At 40.8% G+C, this 17,001-nt stretch overlaps 1 protein-coding gene across 2 annotated transcripts; it reads left to right on the top strand.

Moving 5' to 3' along the window:
* Window positions 1-305: 305 nt before the first annotated feature.
* Window positions 306-15,985, top strand: DNAJC12 (DnaJ heat shock protein family (Hsp40) member C12). 2 transcript variants are annotated; one of them, XM_044420425.1, is made up of 6 exons: window positions 306-371; window positions 3,253-3,362; window positions 5,505-5,583; window positions 10,497-10,636; window positions 11,283-11,469; window positions 12,976-15,985. In XM_044420425.1, the coding sequence occupies exons 2-6, from the start codon at window positions 3,285-3,287 to the stop codon at window positions 13,068-13,070; spliced, it is 579 nt and encodes a 192-aa protein (XP_044276360.1). In that variant the 5' UTR covers window positions 306-371; window positions 3,253-3,284; the 3' UTR covers window positions 13,071-15,985. The 2 variants fall into 2 exon arrangements, with proteins under 2 accessions (XP_044276360.1, XP_044276359.1); XM_044420424.1 differs by lacking the exon at window positions 306-371 and having other exon boundaries at window positions 3,105-3,362.
* Window positions 15,986-17,001: the final 1,016 nt, after the last annotated feature.

The following is a 17,001-nucleotide window of genomic DNA, read 5'->3' as shown; positions in this document are numbered from 1 at the left end:
GGTTTTTTGAGCGGCAGGGGAACAATAATGTAGGACATTTTGTCCACATCTGTCAGAACTGCAGATACTAGATTTCATCATTTTCTACGTCATGTCTGTTCTGTTAAAAACCTTGGGTAAACAGTATTGTAGGCTATGTTTTGTAACCTTGTAGACAAGCGAACAGCAAGAATTCATTTACAGATTGCCATTACATCCTCTGTGTTCTTTGTTACACAAACTTTCATATTATGTTAGATATCCTTTAACAGTATTTCTACTGCATACTCTACTAAACTCTTGGTATTTTATTTTGACTTTCTCATAGGTAGCAAGAAGATTATTTATAGATCTGCTACAATCTGAAGGCAAAGTGGAATTCTTCAGTTAAGGTCACTGGAAAAATTAAGATTCAACTCAGGGATGGGGAACTAGTTCTCTGTTGCAGCCCATTTTGTATGTACAGTATAACATGTCAGTGACCACATTCTGGCAGTTGGTGGGATCAGGGGTACCCCGTCCCCTCTTTCTCCTGCCCACAAGCTGCTGGAGGAGCATCGTTCTCGTCAGAGTTTTGCAGATGGCTTTTAAAATTCGGCCAAGGGCCACATATAGCTACATATGGGCCATAGGTTTCCCATGCAATGTAGACATGTCCATTAATATCTATTAATTTGAAGCAATAAGTATCTTTAACCGAGATGTTAACATTTATGGCTCACTTGGAAAAATACACTTTCACAAACAGGAAGCCCTTTGTGGGATCAAGTTTGCCATCTCCTTATTAATACCTCCTAGTCAAGATGGCTAGAGTATGGTCTGCAGGCACATAAGGCATCCACCATGTTGAAGCTAAGCAGGTCTGTGGATGGCCTAAGCTTGGAGGGGAGACCCCTTGGGAACCACATGTAGCCACCTTGAGTTCCACAATTGGAGAAAGTTGGGATATAAATGTAATAAATAAATAGCCCAGATTGAGAAGATGAGGGAAGATTTTTTTCCTGCTTATGTGTTGTTCCCGACTGGTAAAACCTTGGGTGTTCAACCCCCGCCCCCCCCCCCCAACTTAATAAACATGGAATCTGGCTATCACTTCATCAACCTGGGTGCTCTAGTCTCTGGTCCACCCCTCCTTTGACTACCCCAAAATGGCTTGCATGTTCCGGGTGACTGCTGCATAATTTGCATTTACCTCAATGGTTTAGCATAGGGTAGCAAAACCTTTATTTTGTTTTCCGGTACCTAGTCTGCTTTTCCTTTATAGTCTCATTAGTTCTTTAATAAATAATAGCCTTCAGTTTGGAAGAATGAATTTCTGGCAATTCCAATAGAGGCTTCTCTTCCCATATGCCACATTCAGCTCAGTCTACCTGTGCTTTATGTAGCTGCACCTATGGGTGAAGTGAAACACCTTCTCTGCCCCCAGGGGATGGGGGCACTCAGCTGGCCATTACCTCATCCTGGGCAGATAAGTAACTCATTGCTTTCACAATTCCCTACTCAAGGTGAGAGGGAAAAGGGGGCCGTGGTGGCATCCGACTGATCAGATAAAAGTGTGTACAAGAGGCTTACCTCCAAAGGCAGTTGGGACAGGGCAAAATGTTGCAGCTCACCTGTGTTCTATATAATATTATGTAAGCAGTCAGATGTAAGCTGACTGATGACTAAAGCCAGGTCATAAAGAATGATGTTTTGTGCATGTGGTTGGCTGTACAAAATCACACAATGATATATACTAGGCTGCTCCAGAGATAGCATATTGCCCTGTCCAGTGCTCCAAATTTTGCTTTTCTCATGTTGGAATATTTCTGTTCAAACCTTACTCTTCATGAAAGTATCACTCTGTTCTCTCTTCCTGCCCAGTATCCTACCCTCTCACTCTCTCAAGATCAATGTTATTTGCAGCATTGCATCCATTGTCACTAGACAGTTAATTTCACCAGTCATATTTGTCTAGTAGTTGTTAAACCATCTTTACAAGCCGCAAATTGTGTATGTACAAGTGCAGTTGCATAAGTACAAATTCAGTGTGGGTTGTGATTCCCAGAGAAGGAAGTGTGTATGGAGAAATGCCTGAAAATTGTGTGGGCAATTAGGAACAAAAAGTGAAATGAAGTATAAAGCATGTATATGTTGGAAGAATGAAAATGAATATGTGGTAGCTTACAGCCACTAGCCGTGGTTCTAGGGAAGAAGAGCAGTCTTCGAAATATCCACTGTTGTTATGGGCTTCTTTCCCAATGGAGTGTTTTGAGTGCCTGGCACCCTGAAGCAGGTCCATGACTTTGCCCTTATATATGAAACGAAAGCCCAGGATTAATAGGACCAGCATCATTGCCACAGCCCGAAGCAACAACTGTCATGAAAGATATGCACCGTTTGGGTACCTTTTCTACACATCTGATTTAGCAGTGCAACCCTAAATGGGATACTGAATTCTTGGGCATGATATTAGACTACACAGACATAAGAAGGCACTTTATACTGAACCACATGGCATAGAAATGTTATCATCATCATCATCATCATCACCACCATCATCTATCTAAATTAGCACTGTCAACACTGACTGGCAGAGGCTGTCCAGGGTTTCAGCAGGATTCTTTCCTATAAGGAGATCCTGGGACCCTCCACATGCAAAGCACCTTCTCTGCCATGCAGCCCCTCCATTTCAAGGGTATGTGTGAAATGAGCATTAACAGGCAAAACAACCCCCCCCCCCCCGTCTTTTCAGATTCCTGTTTTCTCATCCAGGTATAAACTGTCATGTGCACTGATGATATTTTATTTGTTGTAATAGTGATAAGGGAAGAATAGAAATAATTTGTTTCTGATTCTAAGGGTTTCTGATTTGTTGTTGCCTAAGAATACACTTTTTAAATCTAGAAGCTTAATCCATGTAGAATCAGACAATTTCTGTTAAAACAGTTCATTTGCAATACTAATACCAAGACCTTTTTATTTTGTAATATCCTGAAAGTTCTTTGCAGGTAGAAACATGAATCACAGCGATGGGTTATTTTTCAAATGATTCTGGAAACTACAAATCCCATGGAGCTTTGCATTTGTACATGCTGTTCATTGTTTGCTTCCACCAATGAAAGCAGGCTAAGTGGAGGGTGTGACTTCGGAGTCTCGGGTGACATCTCAGTACATAAAACCAGCTGTAGAGAACCTTCAGCATCACTAAATCTATCTGGTCTGTGTGACTCCCTCAGTTACACTGTAGCTGTTTAAAAAGCATCTTTATTGTTCCTGTATCTTGTTTTTCAGAAAACAGAAAAGTGCGTGCCGGATTGAAACAAATGGATGCTATTTTGAACTCCAGACCAGAGGACATGGAAGATTACTACAGTTTACTAGGATGTGACGAATTGTCTACAGTAAGAATAGTTCTTGATAGATATATAGATAATTGTTCTGCTTGCAGTTTGGTTTGTGTGTGTGTTTGTGTGCACAACTGGATTGTGTACTTTGTACTTTTTTCTTCAATTTTTTTCCTGAAATGATTCTACTGGTTGGTCAGTTATTTCACTCAGTTCAGCTTTTTGAACCAATCCAAAATAAAAGCTTTTGAAAACAATTTCTGCACAGCTTTGTTTCGACAGTATAAATCTGTTTATTGGGCAGCTCTGAAAGTAAATTTGGTTGCTGTTAGAAAGCTACTCTTGCTACAGTCTAAGGCACATGTATTCAGAAATAAATTTTACTGCACTCCATGGGACTTAATCTCAGGCAGAATGCATAGGACTGCAGCCAGAGTCTATATGTTCTGAATTTTTTTAAAAAATTAATATGTAGTTGTGGTAGATGCAATAACTAGGGATATTTCTATACTTCCCAGTAGCCAGAGCTTTCTGGTTGGTTCACAACAATTAAAAACCATGAAGTGCAACATAATAATAGCCAGTATATAAGTTTAACAGTACAGTGTAAAATAACAATAAGACCTAGCACCAGTAGAAAGTTTTAAAACACAGTAATAGATTCAACACAGCAGAACCTGAAAGGCTCAACTGCCTGGGAAAATAAGGCCTCATCTGATGCTAAAAAGAGTGCATCCTGGGCACCAAGGCAACCTCTTGGGGAAAGACTCACACAGCTCCATTTCTTTGGCTGTAGACAGTCCATTCCAAACAATCTTGGCAGGTACATGTGAGAGGAGACAACCCCTCATGTAATCTGGCCCCAAGCTGTTTCTTGAGATTGTTGAAGTCAACTCAAAGACTGTTTTGACCGGAAGATCTTTACAGGTTTTGAAATCTGTTCCTCTGTTGAAGAATGATATACATTAAGATGTTGTGCATGAGCTTGCTGAGAATCGTGTGATATACTATGCTCAGTATACCAACTTAATTTTTAGAGCAATCTAGATACATAGGAAGAAATACAGTTGGCAGAATCCTGATAGACTTGTTTTTAGACTTGACCAATTCAAATCCATGTCATTTAATTTAGTTGCAATTAATTAAAAACCCAATGTATTAAAGGTCAACTTTAGGTGCAACTCAATCTGGATTCAACCCAGAGTGTTGTGGACATGAATATTTGGAATCCACGTTCCCTTTACTGTGATTAATAATCTGATGCTCATTATCCCATTTTGGGTCTCAAACACCTTCCTATGAAGTCTGACCTTGACTTCCATGAATCTGCTTTGGAATTAATGGTGTGCAGATTCCAGTTTTCTGTCTTTATTTTGATGGCTGTCTCTCCCTCTAGCTGCAAGCCATAGCACAGAAAGGCTTACTGAATATCTATATAATTACCTTAAACACTGTGAAGATGGTGCTGGTAGCTCTTTTTCTGCAAGAATTCATGTTGGGAAGTGGAATTTGTTGCCAATCAAAGCTTTCCAGCACATATATGCTGTAAAATCAGTAAATCAATCAGACATCATCACTTTTAACAAATGCCACTTTTCTACACAAAATGTGCAAGGAGTTCACAATGCAAGAAGAGCAATGAAGATGCAAATCAGCACATCAATTATAGTAATAGAGCCTTACCATAATATCTCAATCAATTCAGTTTACTAACATAGCATTTTAAAATAATGACAAAATATGCAATCTCAATCATTAAGACACAGTATCAGTTTATATTACTGAGGAATGCGTAATCTAAAGACATATTTATCAACACTTTCCAATGCACTGAAGTTTTCAATAAATACAGAAGCAATAACCACTCCCCCAAATGGTCGTAGGCCAGAAACAGAGACCAGGTTTCTCACAACCTGGAGCCACGGATTGCTTCAAACCCTTTTGCATTCTGATGCAGTTCTTACAACCCTAGCAGAGACAAGGAGGTGTGAATGTTCCTTTGCCTCTGATGCTCCTGCTTCACATGCTGATGGACTCATGCATAACTCTCCCCTATACTTTTGTAAGTAACAACTTGCATGTGAGCTTTGCATTTGAAGGCCAGAAGTTTTCCTAAGGAAGGAAAGTTGAATGCTTACGAACGAACTCCAGTTTATCTGTGTCAATAATGATGGGTGCCTCCTCTGTTTCTCTGTCTAGGTTGAACAAATTGTTTCTGAATTTAAGGTGAGAGCACTCGAGTGTCATCCTGACAAGCATCCTGGGAATCCACAAGCTGGTATGTGGTTCTCCGCTTTTTCTTCTAAAAACTAAACAGAGCAGAAAAGCCAGTTCTAGCTTCAGGAGTCTGGGAGTCCCTTAGGCAGGGCACTTGCCTTCAATCTGGAAATGTAGAGGACCTCAAATCCAGAATTTTCTCATACTACCTTTCAGGTGCCCTGGGCAAAGTAAGGCCAATCACCTTGTCTGGGACAGGTAGCAAGTGGAAGCAAATGCTTGGCTTTAGCACTTACTGGAACTGGCTTCCTTCCTGTCATTTTTGCTCATTCATAGTTAAGCAGCACATGTTCTGTTCATAAGCAAGTTGCAATCTTTTGTGCTAATATTTACACAAACATTGCCTCTAGTGAGGAATAATAGCTGCTTGATTTTGTTAGTGTGGTTGGTTGGCAACATATGTTTAATAGGCTGCCTTACAACTCAGATGCATAATTTCTCTCTAAATAAATAATGGTACAGGTATCTCTCTCCATGCTAACCATAGTTCGGCATCAGCTTTGAGGGAGGAAACTTGCCAAGCTGTAGCTGTTAAAGTGTATCCTTATTTCTTAAACCAGAAATAGCTTTCAGAAAATATGCAAACATCGGCTTTCTTGGTCTGTATTACAGATGTCGCCTACGCTCCAAATGGTTACTGATTTTGTTGTATTTGCAGGATTTTTACAATTTTGTTTTCCATAGATAGATTAATGTGTATGTGTGTGTATGGTCTGAATGTGCATATCTATCTAGCTCTTATTTTGTCTGTAGCCTTATGCAGATAGCTACTCCATTCATGACTAGTGAACAGAGTGAGGAGTGGGAACATGCTTGCTGGTGTTCAGGGCTAATGAATGTTATATTATTACTCCTCTGCATGTATGTTATTTCCAGATTTGCTGTCCGCACCGAGCTAGACTATCAGTCAGAGAAAAATGAGGGAATGCTATCTAACGGATCCGACATTTGTTCATGTGCTGGGAAGCCATAGCCAACTGTTGCATGTGTAGAGTCTGGTCCAAATTCAGTTGGACTTGCTTCAAAAGTAACGATTCCCTTAAGACTGGAGTAGGTGATAAATAGGCAAATTGAAAATTCAGTTAGTATTTTATGGGTTGTTGAGGAAGTGGAAGCAGAATAATTTTGTTCTTCTCTAAGGTGCTTAGAAGCCAATATTTTGATTCAATCCAAGAGATATTACCCAAAGTAAGACTCATTGCGCACAGAGGGAGTGGCTTTCAAATAGGCGTGTGTAGGATTCAATTGCATATTGGGGGAGGCCAATTGGTTTCCATGGGACATCAGCATGTGCCACTGTTGTTCTGAAAACGTAGCTATACACTACATACAATATAGTGTATAGCTTTTCTTTGTCATCATATTTTTAACACTTTGGAAGGGGGCAATTTTGAGCAGAAAGATTGCAGGTAAAAATGCTTTATCCCCTTCCATGCTTGCTGTTTATCTACCCCAATTTGCTCCCAAATGGCTTTCTGATCCCCTAGGTAAGCACCAATTTTGAACCTTGGAGGAAAAGCTGTAATGAGGACAACTAGAGTGAAGAAAATACTGTGGAGAACCAACCCTGCCACTTTGAACCACTCAAAATGGTTCAAAGTCATTTTTTCCTTTTAAAAATGTTTTTGGGTCTCGATAAATAGATATTTGCTTGCCATTTGCAGCTGAAGTATGGTAACATAGGAAACTCATACTGCATTAGACCACTGACCCATCAAGCCTAGTACTATTAACACCGAGGTTGTTTGTGCAGCGTAAGAGCCCACTGTGGGTTACTTTGCCCGTGGTGATGCTGGGGAGCATGCATGGAAGATGCCTGTTTTGAATATGCAACCCCCAGTCACGGATTGTCATGTCATGGGAACCTGAGAAACACGGGTAGTGCAAAGTTTAAACTGCTGCAACGCATGTCATCCATATCCAGTCACCAACTAGCAGTGGGTTCTCCAGCTTTTTGGGCTGGAATTTTTCCTTTTTCTTCCTGGGCTGAACTTGGGACTTCTGCAAGCAAAGCAAGTGCTGGACCATGAGCTCTGGCCCCTTCAGGACAAAACTGAGTGTTGAGATATGTGAGCTATCTACACAACACATCCATTTTGGGATCAGGGTTCCAATGTATGCATGTGTCTACTTCATCTGATTTACATCATTGTATAAGCTGTATGTCCCTATCATCCAAATTGCTTTCTATGTAAGAATTAGCTGTCAGACAACCAAGGGGGAAGAAATGAAGTCAATCTGTGTGACGTTTAATTTATGTTTCCAATCCCTGTTAGCATTTGAGTTCAATGGATTTCAAAAGAAATATCTGTTTTTAGTAAGCTGGTATAAACAAATAATATTAATCACCATCATGATCATATAATAGAAAGGTGACTCATAGATACAATATGCCCTTTATGCATGTGGTTACTAAGGATGTGGCCAGCGTTTCTATTAGTGCAAGGACAGTGGAAAAAATGAGATCCATCATATGATGAGCAAGCAACCATTGTTAGATGTATATTATATATGATAATGAAGGCAAGTCTTTGAGATTTACCCAATATCCTGGTCCTTGTGTAGTTGAGCTTCAGCAAGTATACTGCCTCCTCCCATTTCCCCCTTCGAAACAACCCAGGAATGTCCCATTCTTAGGTCGTTAGTTGTGACATCCAAACCCAGCACTGTGCACTGTTGGGGGTTAAACAACCCAGAATTTGAATCCATGGGCTGTTTTTGAGTCAAAACTCTGGAATTCTACAATCCAGAATGCTGGATTCTAACTTCACAAGAAATAAGTTTACCCATGTTTTGTCTGCCAGATGATCACACACAGTGCAAGTTGTTTTTTCCAATACATGGGTTGTTTGATTTTCTCCTCCTTCAACTGCTTCCTTGCTGTACCCCAAATGCTTCTATAGCTTTGTAATACTGCCAAATATATCACCCCCTCCCACTTTTTTTTACTAATGTGGTTTTTGACTGCTTCTCTAGCTTGGTGAAACAATCACTGGTTCTGGACTCATATGTAATAACAACTCATAGATAAAACAACTCAGAGTACCTAACTCATCAACAAACCGTGGGTTCTCTTACTGTTCTGTTTGTGGTTAACAAGCCATAGTTAACCCATAGTTCTGGGTTTGCACATAACAACCCAAGTTCAAGAAGTCTTACTCAACCCATACTCTGTGGTGTTACCTGCAAAACAGTTTATTTAATTGTCTAGGGATGAAGAGTTGCTTTCACTTGCAAAAGGATCGTTCAGGAAGTACATACCAAAAAGTTGTCTTATGTACAGCAACTCAAAATTTGTAAACTGAACCCATAAGTTATTGTGAGTGAACACACTGCCCCAGGTTATCTCGTTGTTTCTGCTTTTAATTAACAAGCTACAATTGCTTCATTAATAGGTTGCTATTGTGGTGTCCAATCTGGACACCCTGGATTGTCCAGGGGTTAAGCAACCCAAAGTTAATTATTGTTGGGTCAACTCTGGTTTTTAACCCTAAACAAGCATGTATTCAAACATCACAATAACTCACAAACAGGGTGATTGTGGTTGTTAATGAAAGTGGGAATGATAAGCACCCCAGAGGCAGCAGATGAACTTGTTCCTTCTCTCTCTCGTCCTTGACAACCCATGGGTAAAATCACCCATGGGTTATGGTGACTCATCCCACTGTGGCTTTGACCAAATGCTTGCTTGCTTGGAAGTGACTCACTGAATTCATGCATTCAGGATTGAGCAGGAGATTGAGCTCAAAGTGATATATGAAAGAAAGCAATTGATATACTGTATGTGCAATAATTTACTCCACTATTATCTTTGGTCAGATAAGTTTTTCAGGATTTGGGAACAATGCAAAGCCTCGTTAGCCAAAGGTAAAAGTAGGACGTGTGTCCTTCTTTGCATACCAGTTATTGGGTGACATTTGAGGGATGGTGTTAATGTGCTTGCCCCCTGCGATGGACTTCCTACAATTATCTAGCTGGCCACTGAGAGAATAGAATGCTGTTCTAGATAGGCCTTTCATTTGATTCAGGATAGCACTTCATCTATTCTGTATGTAACACAAGCAACTAATCTTTCTTTCAATGCCATCAGCTTTCTTAGGTAATGTGTAAAAGACAGTATATTATATTTTGTTGCTTTGACCAACAGATGTATTTGAAGAGCAATCCCAGGAAAGTATCTCAGGGACCATAAGTTTCTTCTGAGTCTCCCCTCCAAGGCTGTAGACCTTCCTATGACCTTCAGACCATTATCTGTTCCCTCCTACCCATCTCCACCCACAGCTGGATTGGCTGCTTTCAGGTTGCAGGTTGCTGCTGCCTTGGAGTCAGGGCCGTCTTAACAGCATTATGGGCCCCGGGCAAAGCAGTGTACTGGGGCCCCTACAACAACTACAACTACTGTTAATTTTGGAAGTTTTCCCATTTTCCAAGGGTTAACATACACAGATTAGTATGGGGCCCATGGGCAAGTGCCCATCAGGCCCATGTGTTAAGATGGCCCTGCTTGGAGAGGTCCAGAAGGGGTGTGCTGAGGGGAGGGGAGAAGCCAGGATACGAAGAAAATAAAGACAGAGGACAGAGAGGCGAAAATCACCCCCATTTTCCTTCTGGCCTGTCAGGTCAGCCTGCAGAAGCGCACTGGAGAGCTCTGTTTCCCCAGAGCACAACTCCCAGGACTGGACTCTGGGAGAACTTCTCTGTCTGGGCTTCTTTTTTTAAAGAACTATTTGCAGTTCATTTAGGAGTGAATGTTGAATGACTACTGAGCCTTCAAAGCAGCAAGCCAACCCTGCTTCTGTTGTAATAAAGGCAAAAGTGACGTTGGGGATTCAGATCTTACAAGAGATTAATTTCATTATGATTTGACACATCTTGGAATATTTCTGTTAAAGCTTTCTTCCCTCTGGTTTACAGTGGAGAATTTTCAAAAGCTGCAGCACGCTAAAGAGATTCTTACCAATGAAGAAAGCCGAGATCGTTACGATTACTGGCGGAGAAGCAAAATTGCGATCCCGTTTCAGCAGTGGGAAGCTCTGAATGACTCTGTCAAAACAGTGAGTCCATGCATCAGCACTTCCTGGGAAATAGAATAATGATGCCAGTCTGTGGGAAGGAACGTTGTCTGCTGCGTAATATAGTTTGGGTGAGGGTGGTGGTGGGAGATTTATTTATTATGACATTCTTCTACTGCCTAATAGCCAAAACTCTTTCGGCAGTTCATAACCATTAAAACCATGACATACAACACAATGAAATAATAATATAAGCATTAAATGCAGTATAAAAAACCCGAAGAACTTAGCAGCAGTGCAAAGATTGAAAATACAGGACCAGATTTCAAACAGAAACAGATTTAAAATGCCTGGGAAAGTAAAAGCGGCTTCTACTTTCCCCATTCCCCATTTTACCACCACCAAATCTCCTGACCAGCTTTTAAAATGAACTCCTCTCCTCTACGCAACAGTAGCACAACCTGCAACAAATCATGAACTACTCCCAAATTCAGCTCCTTTCTTCCCCATCTGCAGTCATATGTATAGGATCCCTTCCAAGTAACACTAGAATTCCACAAGACTAGTTTTCAACGTCTCTTCAAACATCTGTTTGCCTCTGCTTTGTTCTTGAGGGCAACTTTTGATGAGCAAATGCACTACAATACAGTTCATAAAAGCAATCTTCTTCCCTTCCTTTCTTGTCTAGTCAATGCACTGGGCTGTCAGAGGTAAAAAAGAGCCAATGCTGGAAGCACCGGACTTAAATCTGAATGACAGTCATTCTCAGAAGGCTGAAAACAAGAATGCTGAAGTGCTGGATGAGAGAAAGGGTCTAGGAGCCTCTGGTCCCATGGATGGGAAGCTGCTCTCACCTAAGAGCCCTGATTCCCCTGGTAAGTAGTCTGCTTGTCGAAAGATTTCAGTGCTAGATGCAGTCACTTTCAGATGACTGAGACGGGATTGAAATCAGCAAAATGCGTAGCCACTCTTAAGACTAATTTTAGGACGCTGCTTCACTGTGTTTGTATGCACATCAGTTATGCTTTTCCAGCATCTGTGACCCACGTAAGCCCTAAAACAGCGCTTACGTCCATATATGCCCGCCTGCCCCTTGAGATCTGTGGGAGAGGCCCTCCTTCGGGAGCCCTCCGTGAAGGAAATTAGGAGGGTAAGTACTCGGAGGAGGGCTTTCTCTGCGGTGGCGCCCAATCTATGGAATGCGCTCCCCAGAGAGGTCCGCCTGGCGCCGTCGTTATTTGTTTTTCGGCGCCAGGCGAAGACCTTTTTATTCAAACATCATTTTAATTGTTAATAGTATTTATTCATTTTATTCTTTGGCCAGGGCGACTTAATTTATAGTGTTAATTTATATTATTTTAAGGATGTTTATTTATGGATGTAAGCCGCCCCGAGGCTTCGGCGAATGGGGCGGCATAGAAGTTTCCTAAATAAATAAATAAAACATGTATGCGCAGCCCATCTGATTCCCTCCTAACCAGAAATTCGAGTAAAAGTTGAGTGTGTACAAATGATCGAGTCCTGTTACAGGAGTAGGCAGCTGGTGCCTTCCAGAATACAACTTGCAGAAATCCAGCATGGGCCGTGGTCAGGATATAATGGAAGCTGTTCTCCAAAACATCAGGAGTGGGCACCAGATTCCCTGCTAGAATTCTAGTCCGTAGGGGCATGAAGTACTGGAAGTTCATAAGTTTGCCATAGCAAAAGCCCTTGGTTAACTTGCCGTATCAAAAAGTCTTTTCTAGTATTGCTTCTCGTCTTTTATAAGCTTCAGCAGAAAGTGGTCTGTATGTTTGTGATTATCCCTTGAGCACTGCAGTATCTAGGTGGAACTTGCTTGTATGAATCTCCTGAAGGGTAGCTATGGCAGATGAAGCAACGAAAACAACAGTTTTGTAGCATCTTAAAGACATAAATTTATTTTTGTATAAGCTTTTGTGGACACTGTCTGCTTCCATCTCATGACGTGGGCAGTGGCCATGGAAGCATCTGCCTAAAGAAATACACTTGCTAGACCTTAAGGTGCCACAAGACTCTTAGCTGTTTCTCTGTGTATGAATGAGTAATCGCAGATCAAACATGGCAGATGGTACAACTCTTGTATCATCTCAGACACAACGCTTTTCAAATTAAGGAGAATCCACATCCATCTGGGAATCTTCAAGGGATTTTGAAAGGGTGTGTGTGTTGGTCCAAACCAGTGCTAGGCTGAGTCATGTGCACAACATGAATAGACACATTTCTTCTTCCTCCATCTACATTTTTTTAAAGAAATAAATGGGCAGTGAGTTGTTGGCTGTCCTATAGGAGTTTTACTTAATAAAATTAAAGTTTTCTAATTTGAATCCAAGTGCAATTTCCTCTATGTTTTTCCCCAACAGGGTTTTCAGATCTAAACTGTTGGCACTTGCGTTTCCGCTGGTCTGGTGACACCCCATCTGAACTCCTGCGGAAATTTAGAAACTATGAAATATAAAGCAAGACCAAATATGTGCTGAACCTTGTGTTCACCGTTTCAGTATTTTTGTACGTTTGTAAAGAATTGCATCTTGTGTCTATAGATATTCGTATTTATAATTATGTAGATCTTGTAGCATGCATGCCAGTTTCTGTTATAAAATACTATGTTTTTTAAACGATAGACAGGTACTTTATTCATTATTAGCATAAATGATATGTAAGTGTAGTTAGTTCCTTTTCCCAAACTTTTTTGTTTAAGTGTATGTGACCTTTGTTCTTTGTTGAACAGTTTGTTGCGCACGCTCTTGTGCTCCTGGTCAAGTTCACTTTGACCCATCCTGTTTTTCTACCGTCATTTCCTGCTATGTTCCTTCTCATGATCTCCTACCAACCTCAGCTGTTCAAAAGTCCTTTTGTGCTCTGAAATAACTCATCCAATTTTCCCTTGCCAGCCCCCAAGCTCCTGGATCTCTCACCTGCTTAGTTTTGTTGTTAAGGTAGCCACCTATGAATCCCCCAAAAGAGGAAATTTATCAGCAATGAAGTGGACAAAAGAAAGTGACAAATTGCAGAGAATTTGCATATGCTAATATAGATGTTGATTTAGAAATAAATTGGGAGATATAAAATAACAAAACAAGATACAAAATAACAATGTAATTAATTTGCCCCCTTGATTGCTTTTTACAAAAATACAATAATTTATGGAACTGTAAACCCAAAGCTCCTGTGTAATGCATCTTTTGGCCTTCACTTTGGCCACAATTCAGATTAGAAGCAACCTGTGGCTGTCACTCTTTTTTTTCTGTTTGTGAAATTCCTGAAGCATCATGCACATTGATGGTAGTATTGGAATAATTAAATAATAATGCTACCACAGAAGTATAACCTACTGTTAAGAATTACAGAATGCACCAAATTACTAAGCTTCCAGGTCAACTATGGGCTTTATATGCAGCTATGTGTATTTCTCAATGAGATGTTTTGTTCTGGTTCCTCCATAGATTTCCATGTTGTGAGGCTGTCTATTTGGTCATTGACTGAATAGGATGCTTGTGTTACCAGCAGCAGGTGCTTTAGGGTTGACCTCTGCTAATAATGTGATTGTCATGACCAGTGCTTCTTTATCTAATTTGCTTTTGATCTGGCCCCCTACCTTCTTCAGTGTGAATTTGTGTATATGTATGGTCTTTACATAGCTGAAACTCTTGATAACACTATATGAAACAGATGAAGTGGACCTCAGTTCATAAAAACTGATGCCAGAACAAAATAGGACAGAATTCAACTGTTACTGTCTGCATGCAGCCAGCCCTGTTGATTCTGTTCCTCAAACAATATGCACCATTCACAGAACGGAGCTTTAATAGTTCTGGGGCAACATGAATGGCTCATTTCTAGGATGGGGCAGGCTGGCGAAGTTCACAGAAGGAACAGAAACAGCGATGGGCCCTGAACTTGGATGGGCAGCATGGGATACTGGCCATAGTTTTTAGACCTTAAATTTGAAGGTGCCGTGAGATGTTGTTATTGCTGGAGTACCCTTAACATAGCAGTCCCTCTGGAAATGGTTGCCTATCATGCATTACCAAAAGCAGAATGTGTTAGTGGAATTATTTAAGCAGTGTGTAGCCAGATCATCACTTTGTATTTGTTATCAGAGGATAAGAGCTGCATTTTCCTGTTCATTACTAGAGGATAATCTAATTTCCTGCAGTGCTTGATGGCAGAAGAGATGAGGAGTCTAGAATGGCAACGGAGGATTCTGATTGAAAGGAAGAAAGGTAATGTCGGGAAGGAAATTGACGCGCGTTCCAAGGTTAGGCAGACGTGGTCTCGTCAAGAGACAAAGGGTCCTGGGAACCAGAATTCTCAGATATTGAAATGGAAGACGTGGAGGGGCTTCTCTTAAGGGCACCCTCCAAAGATGTTTAGGTGGATGTTGAGAATAGTAAAAACTGCAGGGAAGGAGTGTGGGAGAACAGCAGCCAGCTGAGCCTGGTACAACTCTTGACCTCATGACGTGACATCAGGAGAGATGGGCCGATCAACTAGAGGGGCGATGGACAGAGAAGAGGCTTGGGAATGCACTGCAGAAGAAAGAACTTTTGCCAGAGAATTTCCTGTGTTTTAGAAGTGTGACAGGCCAGGCGGGGGTGGGGGGGGGGACCTGGCTTGTGACAAGTCAAATGCCCCCTGAAGAGCCTTGATTAGTGTGATCCAGGCACCACTTAGTCTTTATCACATCCTAGCAGTACTGTATTGATACTGTTTGTAGTGGCTGCTGTAGAAGGCTGAGAAACGAGCAAGGTTTGAAAGGATGTGAATGCCATGTGACTATATAAAGATTAAGTTGAGATGGAGAGGGAAAGTCATGGCTTGGAAGTTGGTTCACTGAGCCTCACCCCTAACGCAAGGGTGGAATTCCAGTTCCGCATGCAGAATGATGCCCATGAAATGAAGCTGTGGATGATTTGCTTAGTTATTTTGCTTAATTCCTCTACACAGATCTAGATAATCAAATAGAACTGCTGTGGAGATGAAAGTTGGGAAAGAGATGGGATCTGAATTGTGTTTTGTTAATTTCCATCAGAGATCACTTTCACATGTTAAGCCTTTAGCTTAAATAAGTTCTCTAATTCAAAATAAAGATTGGGGCTCAGTACCAGTCTTTTTGGTGTACAGAAAGCAAACCTGTGGGTGACAAAACATAGTAGCAGTCTATTGTCAGTCATTTAAAATTTAATTTAGTTGGAAATGGTTTTTAAAACTTTCATCTTTAATATTATTCTATTATATATGAGTAAAACTGTAATGGTAACTTATATGGCTCTATCTAACACACAAAGGAGATGCGCATGCTGGTTTTGCTTCTTCTATTTGATCGGTTCCCTTTGTATGAATAAAGTCTAAATATTTTGAAATTGTGCATAATTCTTGTCTGCTCTCTTTTGGTATTAGTTTTCATTCTCTTTGTTTAACAATTAGAATGAATTATAGCACAGACCAGGATTTTAAGAGGCAAGTCTAGCAGAATGCATCACTTTCTTTTCTGCTCTCTTCTTGGGTGGTATACATTTTGTATTGGATTAAAACAAAACAACAAAACAAAACAAGGCTACTTTCCACAACGTAGGTTTGTTGAAAAGCTCGTGGTGCCAGGTCACTAGTGTGCCCATAGATAACACCCACCTACAGATACACTCACACACTTTAACTGGGGGTTTTCATGCTACAAGGTAAGGTGCCAATGTCCAGCACCATCGTTCTGTAGAGGTTCAAAATGGTTTTGCATGTTGCATCTCTGCCATTTACTTAGCATACTTGGAAACCTGGTTTCTTTTTGTCTCACCAGTTTACTTTCTGGAAGATGAGTTTTTTTTGGTGACTGTCCATGTCCACCATGGCTGCCATTTTGTGAACATGCAAGCTGCCCTTGGCAGCTGTTACATCGTGCATAAAATGGGCCAAATCAAGCAAACCAGCAATTTTTATTAAGAATATGGCAGGCGATGCTGTCGCTATATTGCACGTGTAAGGCAGAATGCCTTGGAACAGCACAGTAATTAATAAGAACAATGTTATTATAGTTTACTTCATCCTCTGATAACTTTCTTATAGTCCCCTCCCTTCGCAAGGCTAGAAATTGTCCTCCCTCCATTCATACCTTATCTAAGGATGACCCTTTCAAGATGGAGCTCAAACATTCATCCTTGGCCTGGTTCCTTCTTGTTATCTCTTGTCTACAGCTATACACACACATTTTTTCTCTTTAACCCTGTGCTTGTAAGAACAAAGGAGACACCATCTTCTCCAACACAGTAATTTTGAAAATTACTCATAACACTATCAAAACCACAAATATCCCCACTGACTTTTGAAGCCTACTTATTCCTGTCAAATCTAGAAGGGTCAGTAGGTTTCCTTGCCAATACAGTAGCTTCTTC

Source organism: Varanus komodoensis, unplaced genomic scaffold (genome assembly GCF_004798865.1).
Source record: "Varanus komodoensis strain SLA01 unplaced genomic scaffold, ASM479886v1 scaffold11, whole genome shotgun sequence".
NCBI lineage: Eukaryota > Metazoa > Chordata > Lepidosauria > Squamata > Varanidae > Varanus > Varanus komodoensis.
This window is presented reverse-complemented; position numbering and strand designations above follow the sequence as displayed.